At 37.3% G+C, this 16,742-nt stretch overlaps 2 protein-coding genes across 28 annotated transcripts in view; both read left to right on the top strand.

Moving 5' to 3' along the window:
* Positions 1–16,742, top strand: part of LOC117783013 (MAP/microtubule affinity-regulating kinase 3) — a 30,857-nt gene that overhangs the window by 140 nt on the left and 13,975 nt on the right. For 3 of the 26 annotated variants that reach the window (XM_034620160.1, XM_034620158.1, XM_034620159.1), the window contains exons 1-6: positions 197–578; positions 4,341–5,242; positions 15,007–15,222; positions 15,298–15,518; positions 15,933–16,214; positions 16,305–16,489. In XM_034620160.1, coding sequence (XP_034476051.1) covers positions 4,559–5,242; positions 15,007–15,222; positions 15,298–15,518; positions 15,933–16,214; positions 16,305–16,489 — 1,588 coding nt within the window. In that variant the 5' untranslated portion in view covers positions 197–578; positions 4,341–4,558. Of the gene's footprint in view, positions 1–196; positions 579–4,340; positions 5,243–6,411; positions 6,523–7,994; positions 9,140–9,766; positions 9,935–11,406; positions 11,642–11,693; positions 11,878–13,220; positions 14,796–15,006; positions 15,223–15,297; positions 15,519–15,932; positions 16,215–16,304; positions 16,499–16,742 lie in introns of those variants that run through there. The other 23 variants (XM_034620149.1, XM_034620152.1, XM_034620150.1 and 20 more) reach the window with 19 other exon arrangements.
* LOC117783016 (meiotic recombination protein W68) lies at positions 1,683–2,852 on the top strand. Of its 2 annotated transcripts, none has more exons than XM_034620166.1 (2): positions 1,683–2,122; positions 2,195–2,852. In XM_034620166.1, exons 1-2 carry the CDS (start codon positions 1,765–1,767, stop codon positions 2,821–2,823), a joined length of 987 nt encoding a protein of 328 aa, XP_034476057.1. In that variant the 5' UTR covers positions 1,683–1,764; the 3' UTR covers positions 2,824–2,852. The 2 variants fall into 2 exon arrangements, with proteins under 2 accessions (XP_034476057.1, XP_034476056.1); XM_034620165.1 differs by having other exon boundaries at positions 1,683–2,134.

Here is a 16,742-nt window from a genome sequence, read left to right as displayed (position 1 = left end):
CTGTGTACTCCTTTGTTGCATTTAATATCCGACAACAAAGAGAACTGACTAAACTTATACAGCGCAATATCAAGTTACTTTGATTGTCCACTTTCGCAGTATTGAAATAATGACAATGTAGTTTGCTTAACGGCAAACAATAATTTAGACGAGAAAAAGTCACTGTGAGCCAGCTATATTTCAGTTAAAAGTACGTGATTATTTAATAGCATTACTTGAAAAACGGTTTTCATCAAAATCTGATTGAGAATTATTGCTGCGAGTGAGTGAGCGAGTGAGAAAGATACATATGTACACATACATGCATGTATGTATGTATGCATTTGCATTTCGTTGTGTAGTGTCGTCGACTGTTCGGTAAAAGTCGGTCTTTCTTTTCTACCTACCACTTGGTGGCGTTGGAAAATTAATAAGCGAAAAAAAATTAAAAATAAAAATGAAATTAAGTAATAAAGTGTTATATGAATGAAATAAGGCATGAGGTAATGGAACGTGTATGACTTTTCGAAAAAGAGTAAATGTTGAAATATCCGAGATTTTATGACCTAATATTGTTTGTTCGGGAATTTATTTGATTGGTAAGTACTCTCTGGGATATTCGTATGGGGCTATATAGCGAGCTAGCAGCAAATCAATACTTTAGGGGGCTGCCATTTCGTTCGCTGTTTTCGCTAGTTTTTCTTTCTTTCTCTGCTCTTCTCTTCGCTTCCATTCGCTGCCGCCGCTGTCTGCCTCCCGTTTGCCCCACCTCCCCCTTCGCCACCCCCTCCTACCTCAACCAAATGCCTTGTCAGCCCCCGTCGTCCAAGAAAATAAACTCTGCTTGCTTTGTAATAACGAGTACATTTTCTGGGCAAAAGAAAAATGAGAAAAAATGAAAAGAAAAGTCCATTAATAATAAAATTGACAAAGTTCTTTTTTCTGTACATAGAATTGTTAAAATGTGATTGTGTGTGTGTTAGCTGTTAATATACATAATTTGATATTTGCCAAAGTGTAAGAAAAAGTTACTTGAATTAGATATTGCCGTGCATACGTAAACTTATTCAACATTAGTATATACACAAATAAAATACATACACAAATATATATAAATAAAGTATGTATATATAAATATATACACAAGCTGAAAAAGTATGTAGGGAAATATAACATAATGATAAAATAGATTAATAATAAAAGGGTGTGTGAAATAAGTATGTGCATACATATGTACGTACATACACATGCACATACATACACGCACATGTATGTATCAGTTTAAATGCAACACAGTTTATATCTCTTCTTTCGGCTTTGATAGTTTCTTTTATTTGTTTATTTGTCAAATCCATACACAAAAAAAATGTGTACAAGTTTTTTGTTTGATTGTTGATTAAACAGTATTTATTATTTATTCTCAGCAAGATAACGAAATTATTACCATTAAATATTGGTGATTCTTTGTTCGCTTTCTAACAATTTCATATGTTGATATCAAAAAATTAAATTCAAACTTACTTCAAAAAAATGTTATATATAAAAAATAAAAAAACTGTAATTTTAAAAATTAAAAGATGTTAAAAACTGAATAGTTTTAAATCGTTTATCTGCTTAAATATTGTTGATAGCATAGAGATTAGATTGAAAGAGATAAGAGACCATGATCTGTCTTCAAAATCAATATATTTCCATCTTATAACATATTTATTGAACAATCTTAACCATCTAGTTAAAGATATACGGAGAATAATTCTGAAATGATTTTGTGTAAATAATAAAGCTATGACACTGTTGCTTAATGTCGAGCAGATTGTGATTGAACTAATCACAAGTATGGTAAATGATGAAGGCGTTACTCTCAAAGTTCCACATTATTTAGTTAAAGACCCGAAACTGATGAATTTTCGAAAGATTACGTACAATAAACGTCAAAGCCGACATCGATTCTGTCTGGTTGTGTATTTGTTGGCCGAGATACATCGACTGCAATTGTTTGGCGGTAGTTGCACTGTTCGTGGTCTCTATTACCGTGATACGGAAATGATTCGCTCACAATCCTATATTGAATCGGCCAAGTTAGATGTCTGTCGTATGCTAAACACGGCGCCAGTTTTACTTGGTTTACTATCGGCGTCCAAAGGTATTATATCAGGTATAAATAAATAAATATATAAATATATATTGATTTGATTTAACAATTTCATATTTGTAGGCGACGTGAAGCTGCTGATGAACAACGGAGATGTAATCGACTGCAATATTTATTCCCGGGCAACCACATTGCCAACGGACTTTGAGAATGTTGAACGGATTGTCACAAATGCCCAAATGGTTCTCATCGTTGAAAAGGAATCAGTTTTCGAGAGTTTGCTATCCCAGAATTCCTTTAGCACATTTGGCTTACGCTTCATTTTGATGACGGGCAAAGGATATCCGGATTGCACTACACGGCGTATTGTCCACAGATTGTCCGTTGAATGCAATCTTCCCGTTTATATCCTTGTGGATGCTGATCCCTTCGGCATTGAGATTATGCTCGTTTATCGCCATGGATCGCAAGCAATGAACTTCACCTCAAATACTCTTATCACGCCCACTTTGCGTTGGATTGGCCTGCATCCTTCTGAAATTGATAAGGTTTCCAGCACTGCAGTTGCTCTTACCAAATATGATAATAAGAAACTTGATGATTTACTTTCTCGCAAGGACTTGAGCTTTTCCATCAGACAAGAACTTTGCACTCTGCAACAATCGCAGCTAAAGGCCGAAATCGAGAGTGTCATCGATTTTTTAAGCCCTTACTATCTACCCACTAAAATTAATAGAAATTTATTTCTGTAACTTCAAATGATTTAAAGGAAAAGCCGTAAAATCAGTAAAAATCAGTAGAAATTCATTTTTCTGTATACCAAACAATAAGTAATACAAATTGAGTTTTGAAAGATATCCCAACTTAAATTAACAGAAATTAATTTTTGATTCGATGTTTGTAACTTCAAATAATAAAAGAGTATATAAAACCCGTTATTATATACTCATTAAAATCGATCAAATCAATAGAAATTAATATTTGTAATAGCCAATCAAAAGAAAAGACATTTCTAAATATCCGCTAAAATGGTTTGCAAGAAAAGCCATAATACAAAACTTTTAAAAAGAGAAGCCCTTTTATATAACCACTAAAATTAATAGAAATATATTTATGTAATAGCCAATAATTTGAAAGAGAAACCGCTATTATATATTCACTTAAATGAATAGAAAATTTTTTTTGTAATAGCCAATAGTTTAAAAAAAATGCTCTTTCTATATACTCACTAAAATGAATAGAAATTTGTTATATACTTTCCAATTGCCAATAAACCGATTAAGGCAAATATTCCAAGGTTCTGGGATAACTTCTAATGAGCTTCTTAGAAGTTTCTTAACCCGTTTTTCACTGTTAACGCAAAGCTGCTATGGTGAGTTTTTGTTTTACGGTAAAATCCAGCATTTATTAACTTTTTTTTGTTTTTTAGATGTGGATTTGATACTTGACGATACCATTGCCAATCATTTGGAGCGATATCTATTTCCAAGGAAGACTCGAAGCTAATTGTTGATTCCATTTTCTATACTTAGCATGTTGTTGCGCCATTTGTGCACCTTTAAGTCCATTTTGTTGGTTGCAACTACTAAGATATCAATTTGGTGTACTCTGCAGATGCTACACTTAGTATTTGCAGTTTTATCTAATCAATTGCACCGCAGTAAACTTTGTTTTGATTTAAAATTTCGCTTCAATGTAAATTGAACGTAGTTAGTCTAGTGATGGACTAACATGGCGGCTAGTGATGCGCAAGCAGTTTGATATTTCTAGGGCTGCCTGAGTTCTGTAGCAAGGGATTTCTCCCATCACTACATAGTTAACAAGCAATCATGGAAAATATTCTTATTGGATTTGGACAAATTCTCTTCCATCTTGCAACTTTCTTATGTGATTCTAGCTCATTCCTAGCTAAGTTTCGTCCAACTGGGAACTTATTGCGTTAATTTGGTATTTTTAGCTCTTAAGATTATATTATTTTTGTTAACAGAAAATTTAATAAATGGATAATTATTTTGAGTTAAGAATGTGTATTTGTTGATTGCGAAAAAGGCGAATTTTTTTTATTTTATTTGACGACAACCTTATAATTTCTTCAGTTGCTGTGTACAGAGTATTTCTTAGTCGAACACTTGCTGAAACTTATGTTTTTGATTGAAGAGAGGTGGCAGAGAGAGTTTTTGGGGAATTTAGATCATTTTTACGCTATAAAATGATTGAAAATAATTGCTAATGATATTTTAAATTAACACATCTTTATTTATTGTTGCAGGTGCAAATTGGCTGGCTGCAAACTGGATGATAGCAACTAACTAAATAGGCAATTGCATAATTTTAAGATCAAAAAAAAAAAAACAACGGAAAAATATATAGAGGATTTAAAAACAGTTGAATCTCATAAAAGTTGTGAGACGCGATTCTTAATGCGTACGTAGGAAATATCGAATATCGAATTTCAAATATTGCGACAAGAGAATATTTGGTTAAAATATGTCAACAGCAATGCGAACAACCCTGCAACCAGTTCCTGAAGCCCTGCCCGCTGAAAATGTCTCCAACGGGACAACGGCTGCCCAGCCCTCGTCAACGGTAACGGCAGCGGCATCAAATGCCATTACAACGGCCGCTGCAAGCACAACTTATACAACAAACACAATCAGCACGTCTGCGCATTCTATAAAGGATCAGCAACAACAACAGCAACAGCAACATGATTCAGCCAACGCCAACATTGTCTCACTGCCAGCAGCAACAACAACAACAAATGCAACATCAGCAACAGCAGCAGCAACAACAACAACATCAGCTGCGATTGCAACAATGTTGCCAATAACGTCCTCGAATTCAGCCAGTAGCAATAATACGACAACAACAACAACACCAACAGCTGTGACGTCGTCCGCAATAGCGACAAATACAAACACACAAACAAATACAAATCACTCGCATCAGCAGCAACATCATCATCATCATGTTGCCAACAACATGACCACGGATGGTTCACGAATCTCGAGCAACAATAGCGCTAGCGTTGCAACATCTGCGATCAATCATCATCATCATCATGCGCCTGGCAGCGGTGTGGGACCTATTGCATCCTCTGTCAACAAAAACGTTCTCAGCACACACTCGGCTCACGCCTCTGCCATCAAACAGCGAACATCATCTGCAAAGGTAAGTCTCAATTTCAATTTAATCAACATGTTGCTAAATTCACTCTCATTACGTTCATAAATGTCCTTGTATACATTTATCGTACATACATATTTATTGATATGTATTATTTGGGGTCAATTACAGTCCACACACTATCCAACACTGTATTGCACCTGTATTTGTTTTTAGTCTCGTATACATGTGAGTTCATTTCTATATCATATCATACATACATACATACGTTCCACATTATTCATTATGTGGACTGCGTTGCGAATACTAATTAGTACTACTTAATGAATGAACAATAAGAATATTGGATCATCTGTTAGTAATTTCTTTGATTGGTGAATTTAGAATTTACACTGTTAATTTATTAAATCTAGCATTGTTAAACTTGCTACAGGGTATTTATTGAACAGTCAGTTTTGTCGCGTGGGATAAACGAAATAAAGTTTTGGAGTACTTACGTTACGTGGGTGTGAGTAACTATCATGTCGAATACAAGTGCAAGTGTAATCGGCAGAAAATGAGCGTGGAAAAGAAGAAGAGCAATGAGAATGCCAATTTAATGTTATCTTTTTGTCTCTCCCATTGTCACTCGTTTTTTTTTTTTGTTGATTGATAGCTTATGTAGCCCAAAGCCTTCGGATCAGATCTTTTGCTTCTTCGTTGAGCAGCGCTCAGCCCAATCAGAAAATGTTAAAGCTAGTTAAAGCTCGCTCTCGCTCTCTCAACGGAAAGCTTTCATTATTTGAGTATTTCTATGTTCGTTTGTGTGTGTATGTGAGATATGGTCACATGAATTGAACACATAATGTACATTTATTTATTTACATTATCTATGATGTATATAAATATATATTGCAATTATTCTGATATTGCAGATACAAATTGTGTAAATATATATATGTATATACACAAAGTTATTCATAAACATAATAATTATGCAAGTTAGACAGTTCAAAAAGTGTTTTGACAAATGTAAAAATTTACGCATTTTCTCTTGCAGTTTTATAGGGTGTGTCGCTCTTAGCATATTGCGCTTAAGATTAAACTATCGCCGTTCAGCACAAGCTGCAAAATAACAATTTGTTTTTTCTGAGCGAATCGCTGCTGTGTAGAACTTATCCAATATGCCGCTCGGCTAAGGCACAGGCAAAGGCACTGTCAATGGTCGAAAGCTTGTTTTAGTATTAAGTTCCACTTCATTCGTGTGGTCACTGTTCGCGTTCGCGTTCCCGTTCGCCGTTGTCGTTTTTGATTTCGCTGTTATTGTTCCGACGTTCGCCAACACGGTACTGTGTTGTTGTGCTGTTATCGATAAACAATAGTTGTTAGCAATGATTTAACTTGAATGTTTTCAAATTTTAATTCATTGTCATTGTTGCTGTTGTTGTTCTTGCTGCTGCTTCGTGCTTAATCTTATGCAGTTTTAATCATAGAGAACAAAAAAGATTTGTCATTCTGTGAAACATACTGTATGTATGTGTGTGTAAATTTTGATTCATTAATTTTCAAATATTGTGTGTAAGAAAGTGCTTAATTTAAACACATGCAAAAATCTTGATACACACAAATATACATACATATGTATGTAGTTAAGCAATTTATGTACACACATACAAATGTATGTATTTGTTTTGGCTTGATTGCCATTGTATAAGCTTCAAGAGAAGCTTTGCTGCTCTCAGAGAGAGGGAGAGAGAGAGAGAGAGAGAAAGAAGAGAGAGAGAAATCCAACTAAGCCAAACCAATTGCGAATGATAAGTTAATTTAATTATAAGGTACTTACATATGCACATGACTACTTACACACAAGCATATGACACACATGCATACATACTATTGTATACATTTCAAATATGGTGTGCTGCAACAAGCAGTAAAACAAAAAGAACCGATAAAAATATAGGAAAATCAACACATTCCAACACAAACAGTGGGACAGACAACGTTAAGTGTGTGTGTGTATTTTTGTATGCGTGAGTACGAATAAACGAACAAGTAAAGCTTTAATGCAAACGAGCTAACCAGAAGAATAGCAACAATAACAACAAGAGTGAACACCAATAAATGAGCGAAACAAGACGAGAAAAGAAAACAAAACGCGTTGAGCTTTTTTAAACTTGCTTTATCGTACATACAAACATATGTGTATGTGGGGCTTCATCGTCTCTGCTTCAGCTTCTGCTTCTATTTCTGTTTCCGTCGTCGTTGTCTCATTTATCTTTGTACGGGCGTGCGCGAGCGCGACTATCGTGTTCCAACTGTGTAACTGTGGAATGCATTTACATACATTCGTGTGGATCTTACTATCGTAACGTTCTTAAACCCAAAAGTCTTTACACACTCGTAAATAAAAAATATACACACACATGTGTAGATACATACATGTATATACATATATTTAAAGTGCGATACTCGGTATATGATGATAAGACAACGAACGCTGTGTAGTTATTTGATATACTCTGTCTGGCATGGTCATGTAAGCAATAATAATATTGCAAATATTAAAGAAAGATGAGTGGTTCAGAAAATCAAGTAAAGCACTTGAATTGCAAATATAATGTGTACAATGTACATCTGTAAGCTATAGCCAGAGATGTGTCTTTAATAATCATTTGTTGTGCTGTTAAAGCTCTAATAGAATTAAACAAGTTCAGCTGCACTAAAGAGCAACAAAGCATCGTCGGACTCAACTGTGATATTGTGATTGTGTTGAAGACATTCAAGTATAAATATCTGTGTGTGTGTGTATCTTCAGGATATGTACATACATATGTACATTTATGAGTCAGACTCTACACGTCAAAGTTGAATGTTTATAAATATATATCGAAATTGTAAGATAGCAATTAAGTAACGACAATGGGTCAGACAACGAGTCATCGACAAACCCATTCGACGAACACTCACAACAACAACAGCCACAACAACAATAACAACAAAGATGAGCAACCTGCCAGTGCTGCCACACATTTCGCAAATCGGCGTACATCAGCACGCAAGTCGACATCATCATCGAAGCATTACACAACACTGGTGCAGCAACCACAACAGCAGCCATTACGCAAAGATGAGCTTTCCATATTGCGCGATTCTTTGCTACGCAACGGCAGCATAATGCGCAAAAATATGAACGATCCACAGCGCCGTCCGGTAACAATAAGCGAGCTAAAGAGTCAGACAAAGACACAGGCACTGGCGCTGTCTGAAATTGGAGATGGCACTGCCGAAGTGAGCAGTGGTAGCACTGGCAATCTGATGAACTTTACCTTGCCTATCGATTGCCAAAGTGCTAAAGTCGAGGATGTGGCATCGGCATCGATGGCGCCCAGTGAAAATCGAAATGAATTTTACATTGTTGGTGATGGGTATCATAAAACCGATTATTGCCATTATCGCAGTCCCAATGGAAATTTTCACAAGTTGCCATCCGATTCGTTTCACAAAATGTCCGAGGGTTGCTTTGTACGTATGCCGGACGGTGTTTTTCGGCGCCTTGAGTTGCCCGCCAAAGCACAGCAAATATCACGACGTGCCTCCAAACTCGATGATTTCTCCGTTACTGAGAGTACGGAGAATAGCTCTGGTGCCAACAATGTGAAAAGACAATTGTTAAAGTTTCTAAAAAGATCGAAAAGTCATACACCTGCCACAATCGCCAAGTTACAGAAGGACAAGGAAGAGGCACGATTTGAACGTAAGCAACGACTATCGAATGCGATGCGGCAGAAAGCGTTGGAACTGAAAACATCATCAGCGTCAGGTGGCAAGTCAAACAATCAAACCATTGTGGTTACCATGATTGAGAACGGAGGTCTACCAATTGTGGCCACCAGCAAAGCTGAGCGACCCAAATGTAAGGACAGCGCTTCTGTTGCGGCTGAAAAGGCGCGTACCTCAAGGGTATGTACTCCAAAAAGAGGGCGGGTTACTTAAAAGGTTATACCTTTCGACACGACCAAAATTCTATTTTTATACATTCATGAAATGATGTTTCCCAGTTATATTGGTTTATTTTTAGATCTTTGATTAAGTAGGGACTAGGTAAGAAACCCAAGGTTGCTGTACCTCCTTTACTTTTTAGAACTCTCCTCTTAAATCCTTGAAGATTGTACCTCCAAAGTTGTTTACTATGTTGACTCATTCATCAATTTGTTTTTTTTTATTGTTTGTGTTTTAAGTTTTCTCGAAATGAAACGCTTGTAAGAATAAAAAGTGATTGTTTTTTTTTCAGTGTTTCAAAGTGTTTGAGGAAATGGTATTTGGTTTAATGTTTTACGTAATTATGTTTTAAATTCTTTGTATCGTATTTGTTGTATTTGATCTTTTCAAATTTGTGCTCGTCCCACAACATAAAAACATAATGTTCGTTTCTTTATCACAGTTTCACTGTCTCACTCACACAAGCAGAATTCGAATTGAATTTGAATACAATCATCGGTTATGGGCATTATTTTTGAAAATGTACTTAACCTTTTGATTTTGAGTAACTGTGCTTTTCTTTTGATTATTATTTCTATTTTATTTCAGATATTCTGTGTTTATGCAAATTCATATCTAACACAAATGCGATTGATATTGAAACCCATCAATAATCGTTGAATTTTCTACTAGGAATCATTTCAACTGCTTTAACTCGATAATATTTTAGACGATTAATCGAGTTAATTAAATAGATTTTCATGAAAAATCGACAGCTCAATCCTAACTTGATTCTGCATCTAATTTGAAAAATTTAATTTTTATTCATCACTGTCAATTTTTTTATACTTTCCCTTGACGCTTTTAACAAAATAGTGTTGGGAAAGCTCAATTTTTGTAACCCGATGTCTGCCGATTGATTTTATTTTTACATTTCGATATTAAACTTAATTCACAGTCTGGACTCACACTGCTCCTGTATAGGATTCGGTTTTCTATATATGTATCTAAGAGATATATCATATTTGCATTTAGTTATTGATAGAAAGTCGGTGCTTAATTTAGATATGTTTCTTCTAGCTGTTTCTTAAAAGAATAGGAGTACTCACAGATTACATAACGGATGTAATCCGGCATTACCAGTGAAATAAATATGTATTCATTCACACGCAAGGGGATTTCTGTTTTTCACTATAGAAAATGCGATTAAATTCATTAAAAGCTTCTGTTTTTATTGTTAGATCGCTATGAAAATTGCACAATGCAAGGATGATAAGGCAAAATGTATTTCTATCTAGTAATTGAGGCTTTATTTTTATAAATTTAGCTGTAATTCGACTGTGATTCAACTATACTATAAATACTAGTACTACTACATACTTAAACGTTTGATAACTTTTCTCTATATTTATGTACATTTATTGTACTACTACATATACATATACTATTTATTTAAGTGTCTTAAAAGACAACGGTCATAATATCCATATTGATGGAGCTAACAAATCACCAAAATTTAAGCAATTTTCTCAATTGAGTTTGTTTGAAGAATTACAAATTAATGTCATTAATTTATGATTTCTTCGGATGAAACTTGATTTCATTTACTTAGCAAAAGTATTTCAATCTCATGTTTGCAGATACATTCACGTGTGTGTTTATATGTACATATGTATGTGAAAGCAGCTTTAAAGTTTTTGATTTTTACTACTCATGAATTAAATGAATAGTACTCTATTTAGTTGAATCAAATGTCGCATACAATTCTATCAAAGCCCCAAATTTCGCACACACACATTTGTATGGCACTGTTTCTGTGCCAGGTAAAGTTAACAATTCTTTCTCAGCGTTACGCTCAGGTGATATCAGTTTGTTCATACACATGCATGCATACAAAGATATCTTTGTGTGCAACCTCACATGAATACATAGAGATCTCCATACATAAATGAGAAATCAGCGCTCCAAACGGGCTCTTTGTCAAGAATAGACAGACCGAATACTGTTGAAGGGAATGTTGGGGTATATGTGTGTGCATGGGAGTACGAGTGTATGTGTACTCTTTATTGGGTAGTTGTGTGTGTGAGTGGCCGCGGAATAAACTAATACAAGCGAGAGCACCCCACTAAAAAGCGATATTTACGTCCATGTGTCTGTTTTTATGTATTGAGGCCGACTTTTCTGTTTCTGTCTCTGCCTGTCTCTTCTCTCTGAGTGCGAGTGTGTGTGCGTTTGAGTGAGTGTGTGTGAGTGAGTGAGTGTGTGTTGTTGCTGGTACCGATACTGATGGGAGTACTCGTACTCCAGTTGCTGCTGTTACTGTGGCTAAAGTGGCTGTTAGCTGTTAGCTGCTGAGCTGTCGCTGTCGCTGTCACTGCCTGTTGACTGTAGTTGATTGTTGGCTGACGGCGATTCGTTTACGTCAGAGTTACAGACTGCGATTATTTAAGGAAGCTCTGGGCAAAAGTCTAAACTTACACTTATGTACATACTATATACATGTTTATATACATGAAATAAATACATATGTATAACCAATTACAAGTGCTACCGCGTGTGATTGATAAGATAGCCGATATATAATCAAAATCGCGATTTTCAATACAAATTAAAGAAATGAAGAAATAAAATGAACAAATAATGTTTGCTGTTACTTTATTTTTTTTGTAACAAGTGAAAATGACGAGTTAATTGTCTAATAGTGGTTCATTTACTACTTTGTATGTTCTTGTGTATTCATCATGAGTGTGTGGATGCAGAGATGTGTGTGCGTGTGTGTTGTCAGTGTTGATGTTTATTCGTGCGAGCTAAAGCTTTTTCGCTCTCTCGAAACTCGTAACTCGACACTGAAGCAAGCAGTAAACGAAACCGCTTAAAGTAGACTTTAACAACTATTTTAACTACTTTACTACTACGAGTTAACTGTTTAAATCAAATGCTAAGGCAAAAATACATCTAATGAATCATAAAAAAAACAAAGAGAGTTTGAGCGCAACGAAACGTGACGCAGACCCAGAACACTGAGTGAGACAGGGAACTTCTCAGCTGAACTTGTGCAACAACCGTCGTCGTTGACTGTGTTGACTGTGAGCGTGAGTGTGAGTGTGAGTGCGAGTGCGAGCGTGAGCGTAAGCCGACGTATTTGCTAGCAAATACTAAATACATACTTACATAAATATAAATGAACTTACACAAATACAAACTCAAACGTGTATGCATGTACATCGATTGCGATAGCAGTTACTACTGCACAGGTGTTTGTGAGCGCAAACAAGTGTGTATAGGTGTGTACACGTACGCTCTCGCCCTTGCCCTCGCTCTCTCAGTGCTTTGCTTTCGCTCTCTCAGTGGCAGTTTACTTTTTTTTCTTTCTCTTTCTTTGCCTTCATCGCGCGCTGCGTAGAAGTGTTTTCCAGTGTGTTTCTTTCAGTGTCACCAAAGTCAGATTAGCTCTTGTCTATGAGTTGGCTTTTGACGTACTATGTAGATATTACGTTCGCTTTCGCACTCACCATACTTAGTTGTTGTACATTTGTATGGCAACTGCATACATCCAAAGAGGTTTTTTTTTTCATAAATGTGTGAGTGTGTGTATGTGTAGGTGTGTGTGTGTATTTTCATATGTCTATTAAATTCGTTTTCGAGGTTTTAATGCGCAGCAACAGCGACTTGTTGAATTAAATATAAGTATGTATGTATGCTCAATGGCAAACTAGCAACACCAACAACAACAAAGTAAAAAATTGTTCCATTCAATCTGCGGCGGCGAAAGCAAGAAAAGTTTACAATACAAAACATACACATACACGCACGCACACACACACACGCACACACAAATGCATACATGTTTGTGTGTGTGTTGCAATTGTGTTTGAATATCGAGTTGAACAAGCATTAAAGTGAAAATCAAAGAGCATCACCGTTACAAATCACAGCTGTGTTGAACAACATATAACATAAACGAGGGCTGACCTATAAATACATGGATATTTGTGTTAGGGCCAGTAACTTATCAAGCGACCCTCGTGTATGCAATAAATAATACTCTTTACGCAACTTACAGTGCATGCATTAATAAACTCAAGTAAATAAATCAAGTGTATAAATTGTGATTTAATCCAAACAAAAAAAAAACAAACAAACAAAAAAGTGGAATACAGCTGACAAAATGGAGACACCGACGACGCCAGACTTGAATCGAGGAGATGCATCCAGAAAGAGCGTTCGTCTCTATGCAGCACGCAAGGGATTGGCGCCAGCACCGCCCAAACTAAGCCTGGCCAATAGCAGCGTCAGCAATACCAGCAACAACAGCAGCAGCAGCAGCAACAACAATACGAGCAATACAAATAAAAACATTAAAGATAGCGCACATCTTGCCAGCAGCAGCTCATCATCATCACCAACATCAACATCATCATCAGCATCAGCAAAAGCCAAAACAAAAGCTCTCGATCTCAGTGATGCACAACATGTGGACTACGATGAGCTTGTGGAGTTGCGCCGCCCTGGAGATGTTGTTGCTGTGCCACCGCCCAGGGTTGCAGTATCCGCAATTCCGGCCCTGCATTTACCGAACCACCAAAGGCAACTGAAACCGGCGGCAGCTGCTCCACGGGTTCAAATGTCTGCTGAGGATGATGTGGGCGTGGCCTTTGCCCTGGGCTCCATTGAGAAGCACATTATGAATGTGGAGGAGAGCTTTAAGCAACAGCAGCGGACGGAGACGGAGATAAAGATGGAGAATCAACAGCAACAAAGTCAATCCTCCATGGATGTGATGAAAATTGAGGGCATGCGGAAGCAGAGCAAACGTTACGGCGAAACGGAGAATCTGTTGCGTCCCGGCATCAGTGACATGTCTTCCGAGAATGATTTTCAGTATCTGGGCGGCAGACGCTCCCAATTGGACGACAGCAATGAGCAAATGTTGAACGAGTTTCAGCGCGGCAGCGACGGACGCAATTCCATTGGCGCCTACTCCAAGAACTCGGCCACGGCAACAGCGGCCTCTGGTGCATTGAAAGCCAAGTTGGCACGCACTGCATCCGACACGAAGAACACGGACACAGTGCTCGCAATGCGTGCCACATTGAAACAGAAGCAGGCACATCACGATCACGTCAAGCCACAAACCGGCGGATGGCGTCCATCCTCATCCTCAACAGCAGCGGGAGCAGCAGCTCCAACGCCCGCAGCGAGAAGCACAACGGCCAGAGGGGGGAGCAGCAGCTCAAGTGTTGTGGATGGAGGATCTGCATCCAAGCTGACGGCCACCACAATATCAGCAGCCAAGCGGCGGGAGGAGAATCTGCGTCAATTTGAAGCGCTTCTGGCTCAAAAGTCATCGCATTCGCATCGTAATACAGCTGCCAATTCAAGTGGAGCAAGTGGTGCTAGTGGTGCCAGTGGTGCTGCATCCAAGCGACGTTCGGAGCGACCTATTGTGGCTCCCATACCGCCGTACAATAACTCGACACGCCCTGAAACTGGGCGTTCCACTGCAGAAGCCAAGTCTGGCGCTGCTGGACATCATCGGGCTGGAGCTGCTCCGGCTCCGGCTCCTGCCTCTGCTCCTGCTCCTGCTCATAACGTGGTTGTCACACGTACCAATGTATACGGCAACAGTGTGGCACAGGTAAAGAACTCGTCGCACACACACTGTCATAATCCATACCTGATCATTGATCATTAATTTGAGTTAACAACACAATCCCCCATTGAATTCAATAGCTTAGGGTGGGAAAGTTAGGTCTTGACTTTATTGAAAACGACTCTAAACATTTAAATTTAAGCATCTCTACCTGTCTCAATTGTAAATGATTAACGGATTGCTTTCACAATTGCAGGGATCTCCGAATCTACAGATGCGAAGCAGTGCTCCAATGCGATGGCGTGCCACTGAGGAGCATATCGGAAAATATAAACTCATCAAGACCATTGGCAAGGGTAACTTTGCCAAAGTGAAGCTGGCCAAGCATTTGCCCACGGGCAAGGAGGTGGCAATAAAGATAATTGACAAGACCCAACTTAATCCTGGGTCACTTCAAAAACTCTTCAGAGAGGTGAGTACAAATCCCCCCCATCTAAGATTGATTAAACTATTTATTTTTAATAATAATGAATTTCACCGTTTATAGGTTAGAATAATGAAAATGCTTGATCACCCCAACATTGTGAAACTGTTTCAAGTTATCGAAACGGAAAAGACGTTGTATCTCATCATGGAATACGCATCGGGTGGCGAGGTCTTTGACTATCTGGTTCTACATGGTCGCATGAAGGAGAAGGAGGCGCGTGTCAAATTTCGTCAAATTGTATCGGCTGTGCAATACTGTCACCAGAAGAGAATAATACACAGGTTTGATCACATTGTAATACTTAAGCATCAACAGTTGAGTCGATATAGCCATTAAAACACGTAGAGCTCAGAGACAGTAAGAGCTAGAGCTACCAAATTTAATAAAAATACTCCTGTATATTGCACGCAGTTGAGGATTCTTTTAGAATTTTAAAATACTCATACAGCATACTTAATATTAGATTTACAAAAAGGTTGAAATTGACTAACCATTGCGAAATTACAGTCCGTCATTTCGTCATTCAGGACAAAGAGATTTAAATATAAACTATTTTATTTATCATAGTAAAAGTAATTATATAGTAATAATTTTTACCACAACTTATAACTTTAAAAAATAAGTATAAGGTCATTCACAGGTAACCACAAGTAATCATTAAAATTGTTTTTTCTTGTTGATTTTTTCTTAAACAGGGACTTAAAAGCTGAAAACTTATTACTAGACAGCGAATTGAATATTAAAATAGCTGATTTTGGTTTTTCGAACGAGTTTACACCTGGCTCCAAGCTAGACACATTCTGTGGCAGTCCACCGTATGCGGCGCCCGAGCTCTTCCAGGGTAAGAAGTATGATGGACCCGAGGTGGATGTCTGGTCATTGGGTGTCATTTTGTATACATTGGTGAGCGGATCCCTGCCTTTCGATGGTTCCACTTTGCGAGAGCTGCGTGAACGTGTACTCAGAGGCAAATATAGGTAATAATATATATTATCTGTGATTTATCTTATCTCAACACTCAAAACTTTACTGTTGTGTTACTATGTTGATCATCTTCTGTATTATAGAATTCCCTTCTATATGTCAACTGATTGCGAAAATTTGCTGCGCAAGTTTCTAGTACTGAATCCCGCTAAACGTGCTAGTCTTGAAACAATCATGGGCGATAAATGGATGAATATGGGGTTTGAAGAGGACGAACTCAAGCCGTATATTGAGCCAAAACAAGATTTAGCCGATCCCAAGAGGATAGGTAAGACGGGTACTGTATACAAAATTCATTACTAATATTATTAACGAATTGTGTGTCGAGTTTTATTGCTTGTTTGTAACTATTTTCCAATTATTTATTGTATACAACGTCATCGTATCTATGTATTTCTTTTGAAATCTATTCATTTTAATGTCAATATGTAATTGCTTCAATGTGATATTTTTTTTTTATCAAAAAACTTTATGATTGTAATAAAAATGATCTTTTGATTCTGATCAATAATATATTTTTA

This window comes from Drosophila innubila, assembly GCF_004354385.1.
Source record: "Drosophila innubila isolate TH190305 chromosome 2R unlocalized genomic scaffold, UK_Dinn_1.0 1_C_2R, whole genome shotgun sequence".
NCBI classification, from domain to species: Eukaryota; Metazoa; Arthropoda; class Insecta; order Diptera; family Drosophilidae; genus Drosophila; species Drosophila innubila.
This window is presented reverse-complemented; position numbering and strand designations above follow the sequence as displayed.